The sequence below is a fragment of the Microtus oregoni genome, unplaced genomic scaffold (genome assembly GCF_018167655.1).
Source record: "Microtus oregoni isolate MIOR12 unplaced genomic scaffold, Mior012 000027F_ref0000203, whole genome shotgun sequence".
NCBI classification, from domain to species: Eukaryota; Metazoa; Chordata; class Mammalia; order Rodentia; family Cricetidae; genus Microtus; species Microtus oregoni.
In genome coordinates, this window is record NW_024543086.1 from 11,638,806 (window position 1) to 11,656,688 (window position 17,883).

The 17,883-nt window shown below is 42.0% G+C and overlaps 1 protein-coding gene across 13 annotated transcripts in view; it reads left to right on the forward strand.

Moving 5' to 3' along the window:
* Tenm2 (teneurin transmembrane protein 2) overlaps nt 1–17,883 on the forward strand; it is a 1,249,250-nt gene that overhangs the window by 551,767 nt on the left and 679,600 nt on the right. For 2 of the 13 annotated variants that reach the window (XM_041675950.1, XM_041675951.1), the window contains exon 1: nt 11,044–11,561. The exons of 10 other annotated variants lie outside the window; for them this stretch is intronic. In XM_041675950.1, coding sequence (XP_041531884.1) covers nt 11,516–11,561 — 46 coding nt within the window. In that variant the 5' untranslated portion in view covers nt 11,044–11,515. Of the gene's footprint in view, nt 1–11,043; nt 11,562–12,059; nt 12,168–17,883 lie in introns of those variants that run through there. One more of the 13 variants, XM_041675952.1, reaches the window with a different exon arrangement.

Here is a 17,883-nt window from a genome sequence, read left to right on the forward strand (position 1 = left end):
ATTTAGTCCACACACAGAAGAATCTAGTTGACCTGAAAGGCATTTCTCCCCTCCTAGCAATAGTTTACATGGTTGCTATAAGCAATACAAATATGGCCCTGGATAATAAATAATTGCTGAGCATCAAGAAAAAAAAGTGAAGTGTAGTAATAAGGACGCGGCGGGGCTGCGTCCCCAGCACCCAGGCTGCCTGCTTGGCTAGCTTATGCCCCGAAATAATTACAAGGACACTGTATTCTTTTAAACACCGCTTGGCCCATTTTTATCTAACCTCTTTTAGGCTAATTTTTACATATTAATTTAGCCCATTTCTAATCATCTGTGTTGCGCCCCTAGGTGCGCTTACCAGGGAGATTTTGGCCTATGTCCATCCTGGGTCGGAGCTTCTTAGTGTGCGTCTGCCCAGGAGCCAGCAGCATGGCGTCTCTCTGAGGCGTCTGCTCCAGAGAGGAGAGCTGTAGCGACTGACCTCACTTCCTCTTCCTCCCAGCGTTCTATTCTGTTTACTCCTCCCACCTATCCTCTAACCAATAAAATGGGCCAAGGCAGTTCCTTTATTAGCCAATGACCTTCCTCCATCAGTGAAGTGTGGGTAAGAAAGAAGACAGATCATTTCTAAAGAGATTTGCGCCAAGACTGAGGCTGTGGAGTAAAGTTAAGTCACCCGGGATCTCATCTGCTCTGTGCTAAGGGAGATTATAGAGTGCACACATATGCTGAATACTGTAGATGGCCCAGCCAGGCTGAACTTTGTGTTTGTTTAATGCATTTCTTCTATGACGAGCATACAAAGTAAGGTAATCAAGTAAAAGCCTGTCGCTGGTGTTTCCTAGCTTTGTGGTCAGTCAAATCAACCTGGAGCCCACTTTTAAAGAAAATGGTGATGAACCATCTAATGTTCATCTATGTTGAGCGGAAATACCAGAAAACAGTGGCCTTGCCATTGGGTTCTAAGTGCTGGCTTGTATATTCTCAGCCCTGATAACCACACGAAAAGTCTCAGATATGTTTCTTTTGTATTGGGGGGCATTTTATGAGTTGGGGGGAGTGTAAAAGTATCACCCACTTTGTCATCTAAAAGAGATCCATCTTGCCCCTTGGAAGCACCTTTATCTTTGTGTCCCTTGGTTGTTCCATAGCCTCTCCTGCAAGACTGCTCTGATGCCAGGTCCCATAGGGTTCTTCTTACAACCTGCTGATAACTGCATCCCAAAGAAACACCTTACCTCCTTCATCCTTGCCCTCGAGGTTGCTTCTGAGCTCTGTCAAGCAGTGTCTCTGTGAACCACACCAGCCTGCTGCCCTTACAGCCTCTATGCACTCTCTACCCTGTCGCTGAATGAAGACTCCCCAATATGTAGCTCTGGGCATCTTAACCTAAAAGAACTCACTCTGTAATTCATCAAATGCCTGGCAAATCGTTCCTACATAGGAGCCAAGGTTCTAGGTGTGAGCATCCAACAGGGAGCCATCTTGGAGTTTGCGTGTTAATAAAAACAGTCTTGGACTGAAATTAGTTAACTATATAACGATTTAGAAATATGAAGTGTTTGGGGGGATATACAGAAGAGCCGTGACGTGGGAGGGAGACGTCATGCAGTTTTTAATTGGCTGACTGGAATAGCCTCGGCATAAAGATGACATTGAGGGGAAAATGTGAATAGCTTGCCAGTGTGGTCCTTATTCAGGGAGGTGAAGTCCTAGGACCTTGTGCAGGTGCTTGGAAGAGGGGAAAGAGCAGATGAGAAGGCCATAGACCTGGTGACACATGAACATACGTGTCTTTGAAACATTCAAAAGACATAGGGCATGCAGAATTCTCGGCTATCTGCAGCAGAGGTATTGGGTTCTCATTAGAAAAAAAGATGCTGCTAAGTTGCAGCTAATCACTAGGGGGAGTTTATCAGTATCTGGCTGATTTCTGGTTCTGATTCTCCACGGACATGTCTTTTGCTGGTTTTGCCTTTACTTACACAGTCCTATCCGGCTGGTGGATGAGGTGAGGGATGGATTCCACGAAGAGGCTGACCCTCGTGTCATTTTGGTTTTCAGCTTCTAGGAGGCAAAGACAAGGTGTCTTTTTTCTTTCTTGCCCATTGTCCCATTTCAACAGGGCAAGCCCAAGTTCAAGAGTCTGCCATGCCTTTGCTTCTCATTTGCCAAAGAACTTTTCCAGATGAGTCACATAGCCGTTGTAGAAGAGAACCATACGAGTGCCTTGATATGAACAGGTAGGATGCATTAATTCATAGCTAACCCACCACAGGCAACCAAAAGTTGACAATAGAAGACAAATTGAAGGCTTTAGAATAATCCAGAAAAGAAAGAGGGTGGGCTGCACCCGAGTGGTGACAATGGAAGTGTTAAGAAGTATGCAAATTCTGATTTTTTTTCCTCCCCTGCAGTCTGACCTTATTTTTATTCTCCCAGGTCTTGAGGGAGGACAGGGTTATTAAGCTTTCAGAGATGGGTGGTCCTCTCACTATGCATGAGATGATGTCATAGTGAAGGAAATGAGGTCAGGGCTAGGTTTCTCTTATTGCCAGCGATTAGTCAATGCGCTCTCTGAACAATTGTAAACCCGGTAATTCACTTAGTGCTGTGACTGTACATGGCACCCTGTCAATCCCATCATCAGCTAATATTTACGGGGCATCTGCAGAGGACACGCTATTGCACTCAGAGCAGCAGAGGTGCTTTTCTTCCAGCCAGCCCAGGACGACTGGCTGCCTTATGACATCACTCTGTTAATTGATGGGTGTCGTCTTCAGACCATTTGGCAGCTGGAATATCATTTTTGAATTTTTTTTTTTGAAGAACAAAGAAAAGGCTTAAGAGAGCTGCTTCTGTGAGCATGCTAATGCCTTTCATTAAGCGTGTCACAAACAGGAAGATAACAGTCTCACGTATTGGGCCGAGAGGTTGAGACAGATAATGTTAAAGACACTTGGGCAGTGTCATATATTCAGATGGTGGCTGGTCGGGAATTGAAATGCGATCACTTTTTATTGCACTATACTGCCTCTCAGTGGTACATGTTATTCCCACTTCTCTCATGCAGTGATGTGTTGCTGGAAAAACATCCCAAAGGACTGAACCAGTGCCTCTGCACTCTAAGGGGGTATCCATAGCACTATGTCTATGACATCTCCACAGCTTTATCACTAGAAAACTGGTTTGTTCGTTACAGTGTAAGTCCCATTTTAGAGGGGATTTGTCAGCTACTAAAATCACTACTTCATGCGGGGTGTGTGTGTGTGTGTGTGTGTGTGTGTGTGTGTGTGTTAAATTCTCATCAGAAAGATGTTATTGCTTTTATTGTATATCTAGAGAGAGGCGCATAGGAAGCAGGTTCATGAGATAAATTATTTAATTGACATCTTTGCACTCATTTTCTTCTGGAAAAATTGGTCTGGTGATTATTGTTTTTGATGGATCTTTTTTTTAAGAGAATATTCAAATATATATATATATATATATATATATATATATATATATATATAGTGCAAGAGTTAAATTCAGGGCAGAATAAACCTAAGGAAGGGGCAGTCTAAACGCAGAGTTTATTTGCAAATCTCCAGAGTAGCACCACGAAATGCCATGTACGCGGAGATGCACTAGAGTGTACACCCTCCAGAATGTCTGCCTGTTGTAATTCCTTCGCATTACAGATTTTAGTGCCTATCTCGCCTGCACAGCTTCCAGAGCTCCTCAGATATTCAGCATCAGAAATTGCACTGTTTTATCCTGGATTTTACAAATAGCAACCAGATTATTGTAAAACAGAACTATCTGATAAGTCAGGTTGTGAATTGCTTTTGTGATTGTCATGGGTGAGAGTATTGAAGAAGCTGGCAAACAGTGCAGCACACTGGTTACAGTAAAAAGAAAACCCAGAGCAGCGAATGCATTTTTTTTTTTCTGATGAATACGTTCAAGGCTGTGATCATTGTGCAACTTCTGGTTGGATGCTTTCAAATGTTCCATATTGAAAAACATCAGTAACAGGAACCAAACAGTCCACCAAAGCCTGTGTTCAACTCAATGGAGAGGAACATCAATTCTTGCTTAGCGTTTCATTGAGGCCAGCTCTATTCGGTCCGCCATGGGAAGCAGAGACTTGAGCTTTTCTCCTGATTGGCTTTTCCATTTCTGCTTTATGATTAGGAGGCCACTACTTTGGTTTTCACTCAGGGGCTTGTTTAGATCACCATGCAAGACAAAAAAGGAAAATAGGAAAGACAGACTTCTGATCCACACACAAAAGCCAAGATGCCAGAATATGGTAATTAATGTTCACAATTTTATAAGCAAAATAATTGCTTTTAATTGGCTAAGTAAGATATGACATAATTACAATACTCAATAAGCTAATTTAAGAAAGCTATTTATAACACAAACCTTTAATTATGTTAGGTACTCATTCCTATTTTGCAAATGGATATGAAAATGGACATGAATTATCTTTACAAATAAAGATACATTAAGGGACATTTTTGAAATTTTACAGGTTATGTTTTTTTTCTTTGTTTTGTTTTTGAGAATGTTTGTTATTTTCATTTTGAAAAGCAGTCATTTATAGACAGTTCCACTAGCCTGAGTCTGTAGTGAGTGCAGACGGAAGCACTATGTGGGTGAAAATTCTCCCCGAGAAAGCTCTTTGTCAGAGGAGAAAGGCTGATGGGGTGAGATGTTCTCAGCCATGTTCTCTTCCTGTCATGGTCACCCTAAAAATACAAACCTCTCTTAAGAGATGAGTACACAATTGGGTCAGAAATGACCCACAGAAGAGACCATTGGAATCCAAAAAGAAAAAAAATCTTTCTCTAAAGCCTAGTTGTGGGTGGGTCAGTGCGAACTGACTCCTAATGAATGTATACATGATGACGGGGAGTCTTCCTCATCCGGAGGCCAGGTTGCTAATGCTTCCTCCACACAGGTCTTCTGATGGAATGAGGAAGTTCTGACATTTTCATAAATAGTGGTTGACTCAAAACACGTACTCAAAAATATACACACTGGAACCAATGAGATTGCTCAACCAGGAAGGGAATTGCTTTGGAACCTGAAGATTTGCGTTTGATTCATGAATCCCACAGAGCAGAAGAGAGTCTATTCCTGAAAGCTGTAAGTTGTCCTCTGACCTACACACACACACTCACACACACACACACAAACACACACACGTACACGGGGGGGGGGATAACAGATAACATAATATAATGAAATAAATATATTAATAAATGGATCTGGCCACTCTTAGTCTGAGACAGCTGGAAGAAATGCTATGTAGTCTTGCTCCTATTCCAACTGATTTCTAGCAAAATCTGAAAGTCCCAGGGACTGTATGGTAAGTTTCTTCCCATAATTTCTGAAGGATGGAATTGCATACCATCCTTCAGAAAGTTCAGTGTAAAACCCAAATCAACATGTTTTTCTATAAGTACATCCTAAGTACCCAGTAATACTCAAAGGGATGGCAATAGATAATACACAAAAAATAAACACAATGCTTGCAGCCTTCAGGAAAGTTGAAATCAATGTGTGGGAAATAAGATATGAACCCGGTAAAAGTGATCTAGAAATATTAGAAGAAAAATAGCTCACCAACACCAAGGCATGTTCAATGACAAGGTAAGATTAATTGTAAAATCATATGTAATAAAATGTCGCAGTCAATGGATGCTTTGAAATTTGAGAAAAGAGTATTCACCATGAGCAATCTGCAAAGGATTCCTGGGGCTGAGAGAATTTTATATTGAACAAAAACGTAGCATGTATCTCACAAAACAAATTCTGCGTGAAAGGAGAGTATGCAGAAAGGCAAAATTGGGGGAGACGTGCATTTACCTTTGGCTCGTTCGTTCATCAAACCTCTGGGTACCTGGCACTCTCTCTGTGCCTCCTAAGGACCCAGAAGCAAATGACCATGAAAAGAGTCCTCACTTCCTGAAGCATGTTCAAAAGAGTCCTCACTTCCAGGACAGAACAGGATGGTAAAAGCTCTACACCACTGACTGCCATGTGGGAGCATAGAGTATTTCTTTTCTTGTTTATCCATAAATACATTAGAAACAAGGTTTATGAATGTATCTGTGTGTGCGTGTGTGTGTGCATGAGCGTGCACGCTCATGCCTATCTCTTAGCATTTATTCAGCTTGTTTTAAAATTCAACAGTGTTTTTCCCTGCTATGTTCATGGGAAAGCATATTGGTCAACTGAATTTTTTGTTTCGATCTGGGTTGTTTTAAATATGATGTAGACTTATCTAGAGAGAAGATAAATGAGAAGGTAATTATTGCTTGTATTTAACAAGAAGAATTAAAGGTTGCCAGATGCTGCGAGTGTTGGAGCGGTTACTCTTGACTTTCTGTGTACCCTTAAAAGGATGATTTCCAGCTATTAACCTTCCCCTTCCTGTGCATGGAATTGGTGGCCTGAGGGGGACACTTTCAGCAGAGTATAAATACATGTGAGAGGCCAGGTCCACAAACATTACTTTCCTATAGATTCTCTGAAGAGGATCACACTCACTTCTGTTGGCTCATTCATATGTAATGTTTGTCTTTTATATTATTTTGTATAATTATGATGGTGTTCATGAATGATGGTTCATGATGAAGCCATTTCCTTACAAAATGGTGTCCCGGAATTTAAATGTGGTTGAAAACTTTAATCCCCACGAGCCCAGATGATCAAACAGTCCACAAACATTTACCGAGTAAGCAAGCTGCTTCGTTTAAAGATTTATGGAAGACACTAAAGATGCAGAGATGTCTCAGACATGAATATTGCTTTCCTTTCCTTTCAAATATAATTGGAAACATGGGTCCGCAACCCGAAAGGTCAAATCATGATAAGCTTATTTATTAGGGTATAGGGATAAGGTTTGTGCAAATGGTGTGATTCTGTAAAAATCCAGAAGGGGAAGAGACAAGGGTTTGGTTTGCCATGAGCTGTTCATGTGACATCTGGAAAATTAACTTGTTAGTCCTTAGTTTCTACTTCTGTAAAATGACTCTAACAACAGCCGTTGAGGGGGTCATGGTGAGGGTTAGAAGTTGGGGGCAAGGAGGGCACTTGTATGATTGCTAACCGCTCGTGATAGTGTAGATTCTAGATCGGAAGTATGAGGCGTGCTCATTCTCCTCTACTTATTAGATATCAAATTCCTCACCCTATTTTATAGACAGGAGAACAAGGTTTAGAGAAGAAAGTATTTAACCAATGTTCCACCATTAAGAAGCAAATTCCAGGGTCAGGATTTGGACCTAGGGCAAAGTCCAAAGCCAAGCGTCTAATTATGACATACGCCACCTTTCCTGGGGCCCTCGGAGAGTTACTGTGATTGAAGCAACTTCAGTGTCGTAAACTAGGGAGGTCAAGGGCATCTTTTTGGAGGACTTGTAACTTGTTCTGGTCTTAGATCAAGCACTGCAGTTAAATTTACTTCTCCTACTTTGGTGGAGATGGGAGTGGGGGTGACATATGAAGGATTGCTGGGGCTGTGTGTGAAGCTTTCGAGGAGATATGGGTGTGCTGGCCTGGGGGACAGCGAGATCTTATGTGGCAGCGACAGAGGAACATTTACAGGGAGAGTCAGTGTCAAACCACAGAGGTGACTCAGTGTGCAGCAAAGAAATCCGCACTTTCTTCTCCGGGGAATTGTGAACCTTTGATGATTTTTTAAGCCGATACGTAAGATAATGAAATAAAACAGACTTTCAATTGGCCAATCAATAGCGATTGGGAACAGATGTCATTCAAAGTGGCATTTTAAGAAGGTTATTCTGGCTTGTGAGGGATGAACTGAAGAAGAAAGAAAAACCCTCTTCAAATGGTTGTTTTCAGTAAGCTGTGTCATGACAGGGGGAGAGGTGTCTCAACTAACAGGGCGTTAATAGGAAAGTGTTGGTTTGCCACAGATTAGCTGTTTTATATGTTAGAGCTGATTCAAGGTCACACCTGGAATAATGTCACTCTCCTTCACTGAGATCTGAAGTGCCTTCTTGAAAAAAAAGAGGTGCTGTGACAATCTGATATAGGAGGTGGCAGGGTGCAGGCTCACTCCTTGGGATGGATACGGCATCTCTGCACCCTGCCTATGTCTCAGTGCAGAGAAGGGCTGCACCAGGGGATGTCCGGAGCAACGCAGAGAGCAGGATGAGTCTGTGGTGCAGAAATGAAGCCACAAGATCTTTTGAAACTGTGGGAGTGGTGTTTGGTGGTGTCGGTAAGGGAATGACTGCAGACAAAGGGAAGACATGAACCCACACTATCTCCCAAGATCTTTGCATTCTCACTGTTGGGGACCTTTAGGGAGAAGGCTTGCTCTGAGGGCAGATGCACTGGTCTGCTTGTAGAACTTGTTGGATTTTAAGCACATTATTCAATTGGAAAGACCCAGAGGGCAATGTCAATAACTAGATCGTGGAAGGAAGGTCAGGGTGGAAAAGACATCTCCCTGTGTCATCCATTTTGAGGAGATTAAATATTATGTTTCCCAGTTTAAAATTCTTAAAGGAGTCAAGGGAATCCTTAACAACGTGGGCGTTGCCGTGTTCAAGCGTGTGCTGTGTGCTAAGTGCACACTGCACACCACACACGGCATTGTTTATTCCTAACGACAGACCATGAGATGCTGACTCGCTCATATCCAGTTTAAGACAAGGAAATACCCACAGGGAAGAAAATGATTTGGTCAAGGTCACACAGCAAACAGGTGGCTGGGGCTGGGATCTGATCCCAAGCAGGCAGCCTCGGCCCCCAAACTGGGAACAGAAACACCAGAACAAATGCCACAGTCTAAGCAGGTAAGTGTGAAGCTGTCCTGCAGAGAAGTCAACCATAGAACGTACTCTCTGATTACAAATATTAACCGGATATAAGCTACCTTAGGGAGTCCCCTCGTTCAAGAGAGCTAGTAAAGAATTTAGATCCACCAAGGTATAAATGATACGTACCTACCTCCTCTCTGTGTAAGTGATCAAAATGAGAAACAACACTGTTAACCATTTAGAGCTTTAAAAAAAAAATCTTTTTGTCCTGCCTCGACTTGATTCCCTACCTTTCATTGACTGCGTTTTGCTTGCCCTGTTCAATAAGCCCGAGTCTCCCTGTCCCCGCCTCTGTGATGCTGAAACAGATGCACCCTTGTAGCCGAATCTTAAATTCTAGTGTCAGAAAATTCTTCAGTCCACTTATTCCCTTGGATAAAGTTAATTTTAGCTATAGATCCTATATCAATAATGTCACTTTGGGGCTGCTACTTCCAATACACTCTGCAAAATATCTGGGGAGAGTCTGGAATTCATCCCTTTTTGCAAGCAGGGGCCTTGGAGCTTCCCTTCCAGTCTACAGCTGAGCACTCGGTGCTCTGGCCAGCTGCCTTCTGTTCAGCCCCTGTGTGTTCTCCATTCTCTGTACTGCCTTAATGATCAGAAGGGTTTCATCTGAGCACATCCGAGATGGGGGTACTTCTTTATTTGGGTCCAAGCAAAACACATATCCTCCCATTGGCAAAGCATGAAAAGAATTATGCTCTGGCTTTAACAAGATTAAGCAAGCCCACTTTGGATACAACATTGTGGCTCGGGCAGGCAAGAGGGTTTTATCCTTCTTGGACCAATTCTCATTCTGTATCTGCCTCACACAGGAATTCCAAACTACAAGGTGCTGAGGGTCCACGGACAGATTCTCAGACTATAACGTGGTAGAAATACAAAGAAGGCGTATTTGGGGTATCTTGTTATTGTCACTTAGTCTTTGTGAATTAGTAAGTGTTCTAATTCGGGTGCACGGAATTTACAGACTGATATTTTAAAAAACCATGATTTTTGAGGAGATGGTCCATCAAAAAGGTTGGGCGGGCATCTCCTCATCGTGCTAGCTCACTACTGCCTTAGCTCAGGTTACCATGGAAAAACAGGCGGTCATTTCGCCAATAACAAACTTCTACCAAATACTTGACCTTGGAATCAGCAATTTACATCCTTATAAAAGAGGTCACTGAGGGAATTTAACTGTGTAATCCTGGCCCCCATGTGGCAGGAGAGCAGTGGAAACGGAACAAAGCTTGGGAGGGAGCACTGGAAGCGATTTGAATGGGCAAATGATTTCTTTGCCACTTTGTTTTTAAAAATGGAACCTCCTTTAAAATAGTACAGGAAGGCAGGAAAATCCGTGTACGTCGGTGGTATAGTGACTCAAAAGACTCTGCCCCAGGACTCCAGAACGCCATCCGTCAGCCCCATTTGGAGGGAAATCAGGGAGAATTGAGGTGCTCACATTCCTAATGGCCTCTTCCCCAACACCTTTCCTTCAAACATCATGTCTTCCCTTTATTGTGCCTTTATTTCAAAAACTGAGAGAGAGAAATCACCTTTTAAACTTGAGCCAAGAAACACTGGTTTTGCAAGTGCTAATATTATGGGGTGGGCTTTCTTTCTTTCTTTCTTTCTTTTTTTTTTAAGACAATTATCAAGACGAAGCATTTGTTTCTTCTTTTGTTTACCCGTGGCAGTTTGTCAGCAGTTATGGTAAGTAGACTTCCATCTGCCAGTAAAACTACATTGCAAATTGCCGTAGAAATTAGCAGCTTTCATTTTTGCCTACATAAATAAATATGCGAAATAAATTGCACACAACTGCACCCTTTAAAAAAAAAATCACAGGTACACCGTACAGTTAAATGCCAATCAGACAAAACCAGAGACACACTGCGATTATCTCAGTTTTCAAACCTGGAAGATACACGGATGTGTTTCTAAATGAGAGAGGCCGCGGATCATGCTCGCTGAGATAAAAACAGAAGCTGCCAGACACCGCACTGTGGCTTTATTCTGAGAGTCCTCTGCCTGAAACCCCGCTCTATCTTTTCTCCGTGTGTGTGTGTGTGTGTGTGTGTGTGTGTGTGTGTGTGTGTGTTCTCTCCCTCCCTCTCTCTCTCTCTCTCTCTCTCTCTCCCTCCCTCTCTCTCTTTCTCTCCTGTCTCTCCCTCTCCTCTCTCTCCCTCCCTCTCCCTCCATCTCTCCCTCTCCTCGCTGTCTTCCCTTGCTCATTGTTCTCTCTCCCCCTGCCTTTGATGCACATACGTTGTCACATTCCATCGACTCCTCTCTTCTCTGCTCTTACACTCAAGCCTAGCGGTGCTTTCGCCAGGCAGCAAGCAGCAGCGTCTCCTGCGAGTTTTAGTCATGTGTGCAGCTCAGCTTGATCGAGCGTTCCTTTTCTGCCTTTTCACTCTTACAAAAGATTAAAAGGTGGCGTCACATTGCTCCCCTGTTCCTTCCTGCAGGAGGGACTTAAAAGGGACAACAAAAACTAATCACTCTCAATAAGTATTTTTTTTTCTCGCTGGCAAAAAAAAAAAAATAAAATACTAATAATAAAGAAAGGAAAGGAAAAGAAAAAAGAAAAAGAAATAGAAAGAAAAGAAAGGCAGAGACGGGAAAGGCGAGGGGGTGGACTTAGCGGTGTAATTTGAGCCCGTGGTGAGGATTGGAGCAAGCTAGCGATGCTGCACACTGCTAACAAGGGAAGGAAGCCTTCAGCTGAGGCAGGTAAGAGCGCCGATCGGAGGGTTTGACCGAGTGGCTTAGTTAAATTTCTGTTTTCACCCGTTTTGTAATTGAGAAAGGCATCTGCAGCAGAAGCCGATTTTTCAGTCGGCTTCCTTTTGTTTAACATAGAAAGTACCTGTATTAATTTTGATGAATTAGAGCATGCAGCAAATTCAATTGAAAATAGATTTGTATAGTAAATGCATTTATACGGAATGATTTTTCCTCCCTTTTATTTAAGGGGAGAGATGAGAAAGATGATTCTGATGAGAATAGCACTTTGCATTACGTTAAATTCTAAACAGCTAAGGGAAGGAGGAAAAAAATCATTCAATTGATACTGCTTTTGAACTCCGGGGCTTAAGCCCTGGGAGACATATGACATATGACATTTTTCTTTTTACTGAACTTCTGATGTGTTATAATAATTTCTCACTGGAGAAATCGGCAAAGGGCAGAGTTTATTTAAGTCTGGCTGCTTGGGTGTGTTTGGCTTGGCTCTTGTGGGTGAGGCGCGTCTTGAATCTCCTGAACCTGCGGCAGGTTGACGGTTCCGAAATGGAGCCTAAGTGATGTCCCAAATGAAATATGAAGTTAAAACATCAGGTGAGGGCATGCTTTAGAAATGCATGCAGTAAATAATTAGGAGAACTGAGTTCTGACAGTTTGGAGGGGAGTTAACTCTGGAGGTGCTGTTGGTTAAAGCTTTCTGGGTTTTAAGCCCCACAATGACAGAGGGGGCTAAGTATGAGTCTCGAGTCGGAACTTTGATTTAGGACCTGAAATCTGGGATACCTGTCGTCCTCTACCAGAGGTAGCTTTTCGATGGGCATTCCTTTTGTGCGTGATGAATGGCAACTCCGGATGATATTTGATGGTATTTCTCCTTTAAAATGCTTTGGGATGAAGCTTTGAAATGTTCTTCTCTTTTTTCATGTTGAACAGAGAATATGCACTCTACTTGAATCTCTCAGCAAAGGGTTTTTGTGGCTGCAGATGTTGTTTTAAAGTTTGGGTTATTTGCTGTTAATCTCACTCTACGGGGATTTTTGTGTCCATTGCCTCTGCTGTTAAAAAATTATGGCTGGCGTGAATGAATTGATATTTGAAAATGGAAAAAAAATAAAGGCACAAATAGGCCAACTTTGGAAATTTAATGTGACCAGAATCTGAATTCATTCAGGATTTTGCCAGAAGCATTACCCAACATATTTAACTTCATTTTAAAATCACTTTGGTGGGTGTAGGGGAAATACCTTAAAAGTATACTGTTCGGTTAAGAGAATGCTTCTCGCCGGTGGGATATGGGAAGGTGACGACTGTGCCGCCAGGCTTGGCCCTAGAAAAAACTGCTCTCTTATGGCATTGTGGAGTTGAGCAAGCCCAGGAAGAGGGGATTTCTTGCATTTGTATTGTGATAGGATGTTTTCTTGCTTAGTTTCCAAACTGGACTGGCTCTTTGACACCTCGCTCTGGGATGTCTTGTGTTGCCAGACCCACCTAACGGTATCTTATGCGCACGGCTCACAGATCCAGCCTTGAGAGAATAGAAAGACCTGCTCAGTACTGAGTATTGGGAAACAAGTCGACAGCGGCGCTGGTCAGATGGCAACATCCAGAGTTTCCTGGGCAGGTCCTGGTACAGGTGCAGGCAAAGTGAATGCTTTTCTGTAGACTGAATTGCAGAGAAAGACATGAGCCAGGATGGGGGAGACTGCTGGAGGATGCTGTGTAGACTTGGTGGGCACTGGCAAATTTAAAGAACGGCCTCATATATAGGGTTTTTATATTTCCTTTTTAACTTAGGAAACTCTACAGACTCTTAAAGCTGCTTTCTTCAAATTCACCTTCCCTGCACTGCTTTCTTGCATGAACTCTTTCCTAACTCTTGGTACACCTAAATATTGATTTACCCCCTCTGGTTATTAGGATGATGTCTGAAATAATTGGTAAGGATCAAGAAGACATCCCTGGGCACTGTGTTATCTTTGTCATGTGTACTTTCCTCTTTTGTGTATGAAAATGACTTCTTCAAGGTGAGGCAGCAATAAATTTTAAATTGTTCCTTGCCCGTTTACCCCACCTGCGCCTCTGCCTCTTCTACACTAAGAAATAGAGCTAAAGTCTGTGCAGAGAAGTGCCCTGAAATCAGATGGCAGATCAGTGGGCACTCTTTAGGTAGATAGATGGCAATCCGTGGCATCCCTACACAAACTATCTGATTCATATAAATAGCATGTTTCTAACTTTTCCAGTAGATGTTGCTGCAGAGCAAAGAAAGGATTATTCCCCCCCACACACCACCACCACCCCTGCAGGAAAGAGAAGAAAAACAGTAGACTTATAAAAGGCAAAGAAACAGAGTCTTCTCTCCAAACTAATTTGCTAATTAATGAATGATATTGAATCATTACCTTTTATGATGGTCTATAGAAAGCGATTCAAACTTGATTTAGATTTGTAAACAATGATATTGTCCTCCTTGGGCTCTCTATAGAATGTCTGTTTGCTGTTTTCCGTTTTTCAAAAAAAAAAATCAAGTTAACTGCACATTGCTATTCAGAACATTCCATCCCTGAATGCTAAAACCCTTTAACATGCAAATATGATGTCAGAGGAAGAACTTAAATAGAATACCCCGAGAAGAGTAATGATCAAACGCATTATAAAAATATGCACCAGTTGCCAACATGTAATGAAATATTAAGAAATTAAAAGCATGCAACCTCTAAAGTAATAGAATTTCATTGCTCTGAGACTGTTTTCCCACTGAATATTAAGATCTTAATAGATGTACCAGTGAAAAAACAATCGAAAAACCTACATGGTTTGTCACTGAAGTTCTTTCATTATATGATGTTGAAAAATTAGCCCAATAGGATTTTCCTCAAAATGGGAAATGTAATTAACATTGGATATTAAGTGCCAGACTGACAAAGCAAAAGCCACAAGGCTTGATAGGGGAAATAGAAATGCAAAAGCAAATAGAAGCGCTAGAAGCTGGAGCGACCCACGCTGGAACTTCTCTGCTGGTAATCATTCTGATAAAATGACAAAGACATCCCAGAGGAGCCTAGGATTCTAGGACCCAGACACGAACTGATGCAATTTCAAGCAACCAATGACCTCTGTCTATGGGAATATTTATTTTTAGATATGATCAATTAACCAATTTCAATGGAGAAGAGAAGTCGACTTTTTTTTTTTCTCACCTAAGGGGAGTGTTGGGCATCACAAAACCACTTCCACACAGGACCCAGCTTCTGACCTATGTTAGATAGCTTTTGATTTTTGTTACCTTGGGCAGACTCGGCTCTCTACTGTTGGGTTTGCCTGGTGCATTGAAATACTTCTTTGTTAGTTTTCATTCCTGAGGTGTGAAATGCTCTATAGGATGTTTTGATATAGCACACCCCATTCATTTTTTTTTCCCTCTGGGAAGAAAGAGTTTATATTTAGAAGGCACGAGCGTCAGCTACAACTACTTCTCAATTAGCACTAGGAGTCCACTGGGGTAAGGACATTCCAGCTTTCTTTTTCTCTGATTTAAGTACACATTTTGCTAGAGCTGGAATGGTTGTTTTGTGTTGCTCCTTTCTTTAAGAAGTAAAGCCTTACATTTGCCGGGTGATTGTGTTTTCTGGTTTTTGTTTCTATTAGTTGATTGCCACTGTTGCTCTTTTCCCCCCATAGTATCTATAAAGTACTTTGTATATCCAAAACACCATGAAGGACATGTGCCTAATAGTACCTGACATTAGAAATACTCGCCTTCCCTGATATCTTTGTAATAATGGAAGCTATGGTGTGTACTTGGAGAGTCCTCGTGGATGTACCAAGCGTATCCTCCCTGTTTCCCTCAGCAGAGAAGGCAAGAAGAGGCTGGTGTAGGTTGAGGGGATATTTTGAAGTAGGAGGAAAAGGGAAAGCATAAAATAATCCGGGACAGCACTATCAGAGAGATCGTGTGAGAAACAGGGACCCCAAGTGATGGTGGATACTAAGGCAGTGGTGAACTTTGAATGACCAGCCAAATTGTGGGTGCCCATCGCAGAGATATCTGGCAGTTTGTACAGCAGCTACAACTTTGTAGGGGAGTGAGGAATGAGAAGAACTGTGAATCTGCATGGCAGTGCCCCCCCCCCAAACATTCTTTGAACACACCTGTCTTGATGACCTTTCTTTTCCAATTATATTGCAGCCTTATGGAGCTACTAATGCTACCGTGGTATTAACTTACCTTTAAGGGATGATGCTGAGCAAAGATGGGGAATCACCTGGTCTTAAGGCTGGAGGCCAGTGGGCATTGCATTAGTCTAGTCACAGGTAGGAAAGTTGAGAACTGTTGAGAGGAGGAAAAGTCAATGCTATTGCAATGATTGCAATTTCTTGTGTGTACTGCACATGACATGGCCTCATTAAGGACAGATTTGGTATAAATATGTTTACTTCATATCCTCATAAGAGAAACCTTCACCATGTGTTGAAGATTAGGCACATCGTTTAGAAGATGCAGCGTTCTGTCTAGGCTATTGCTATTTGGACACAATCCACGTTGGGTTTATCTCCAGTTTCTTGACATTGATTATGATGGATTTGTGTGATCTTTGAGAGTTTCATCTCTCTGAAAAGGTATATACGTTATTTATTGGAGTTAATTGCCTCCCCAAATTGCCTGTGTTGTCAATTACTTTCTATAAACCGTGACTACCTCACCTTGAACTCTCTGATGCCTAGTACATTTGACTGACAACCACAGGGGTAGACTATACAATATGCATTTATGTGCCAGCGTATAAGGTGTTTTCTTGTGTTCTGCAGACTTCACAATGAAAGGGTGCAAAAATAACCATTGGCACAATTAAATAGAAGGGATGCCACACTTGTTCTCAGAAATGCTGATTTTACCAGACTGCCTAAGTAGACAGGGTCGTCACTATGGCCTTGGAACCAAACTGGAGTGGAGTGACTTTTTGTGTCCTCCAGCCACTTTCATTTAATTCATTCCATTGGCTTTTCCAAGCTTTTCATCTTACCACCATTTTAATATCATCAGAGATGGGGGCTGCCCCTGACATTCACACTTGACATTATGAGACACAAGAGGCATCACTCATACACGTGAGTGCATTACAACGCAAGGGAAAAAATAGATCCCAAAGCTTTAGAAATGATTGTCTCCTACCTTCAATGTAGGTGGGGTGTTTTTTTTTTTCTGCCTGTTTTCTCCTGGATGTCTTATTTGACTGTTTTCTTTCTGTGTGTTTATAGAGGATTTTAAATTATCTAGAAAAAAAATCAGCAATCCAAAAAAAATCCATACCACAACCTAAGCAGCCTTGTGTCTGCAAGAACTAGGTATCTTACTACACTCCTATTTTGATTGTCTCTTTGTTAAAGACTCGTCACATTTGGATGCTGCACCAAAGTTGATCTTGGTATTTGAGGTGAGGTGCATTCTCCCTGTCAACTTCAGTCTGACAGTTTTGGACGAAGCTTCTTCTGCTCAAAAATCTGTGATCATTGCATTTTTCTGTTATTGCTGGGTGAGTCAGAGATCTGTTGCTATCTACTACAGACCTACCTCTGTGGTGTGTGTGTGTGTGTGTGTGTGTGTGTGTGTATGAGTGCATGAATGCATGTATGTGTGTGTGTTCACAGGTGGCGACGTGAAGGGCTGGTTGCAAGTTGTAGAAAATATTCGAGCATGAATTTATCTCTAGCTCATTTTTTTGCACAGTATTTCGAACCTTCTATTCAAAGATAACTCCCCCACTCGCACATACCCACATGCCCATGTAAGACAACTCTTCTGATCCGAACAAATAGCATTATCAGATTGTGGTGAATTGCTCCAGCAGTGTTACATCATGCATTGGGATCCCGTGTGCTGTAGAGCTCTGTAAAACCGCCAGCTACATGGTACCCCGCAGGTTTAATATACTTCTGCAGCCTTGTGCTTGGGAAGGATTTCTGTAATTGGAGACAATCTAGTAAGGAGAACTTTTTAAGCCATCGGAGGCCGAAATACAAGTTTTTGAGAAATGTGACTGTACCGGCTTGAAACTGAATGGATTACAAATTTCTCTTAACTGGACAGAATCCTAATTGCCTGTACAGTACAGTCCTGATTATCCGGGGCTTGCTTTTCCAGTACAGGGATTACTCAGATTTCTTCTCTGACGCTGTCTTCTCTCTACCTGACATGAAACACTTGTCTAATCATTAGCAGTTGTGCTAATGATACGGAAGGAAGAAGCCCAAGCCAGTGAACAGCATTCAAAGATGGAAGGTTGGAAAATGTCTAATTTTTTTAAAAATT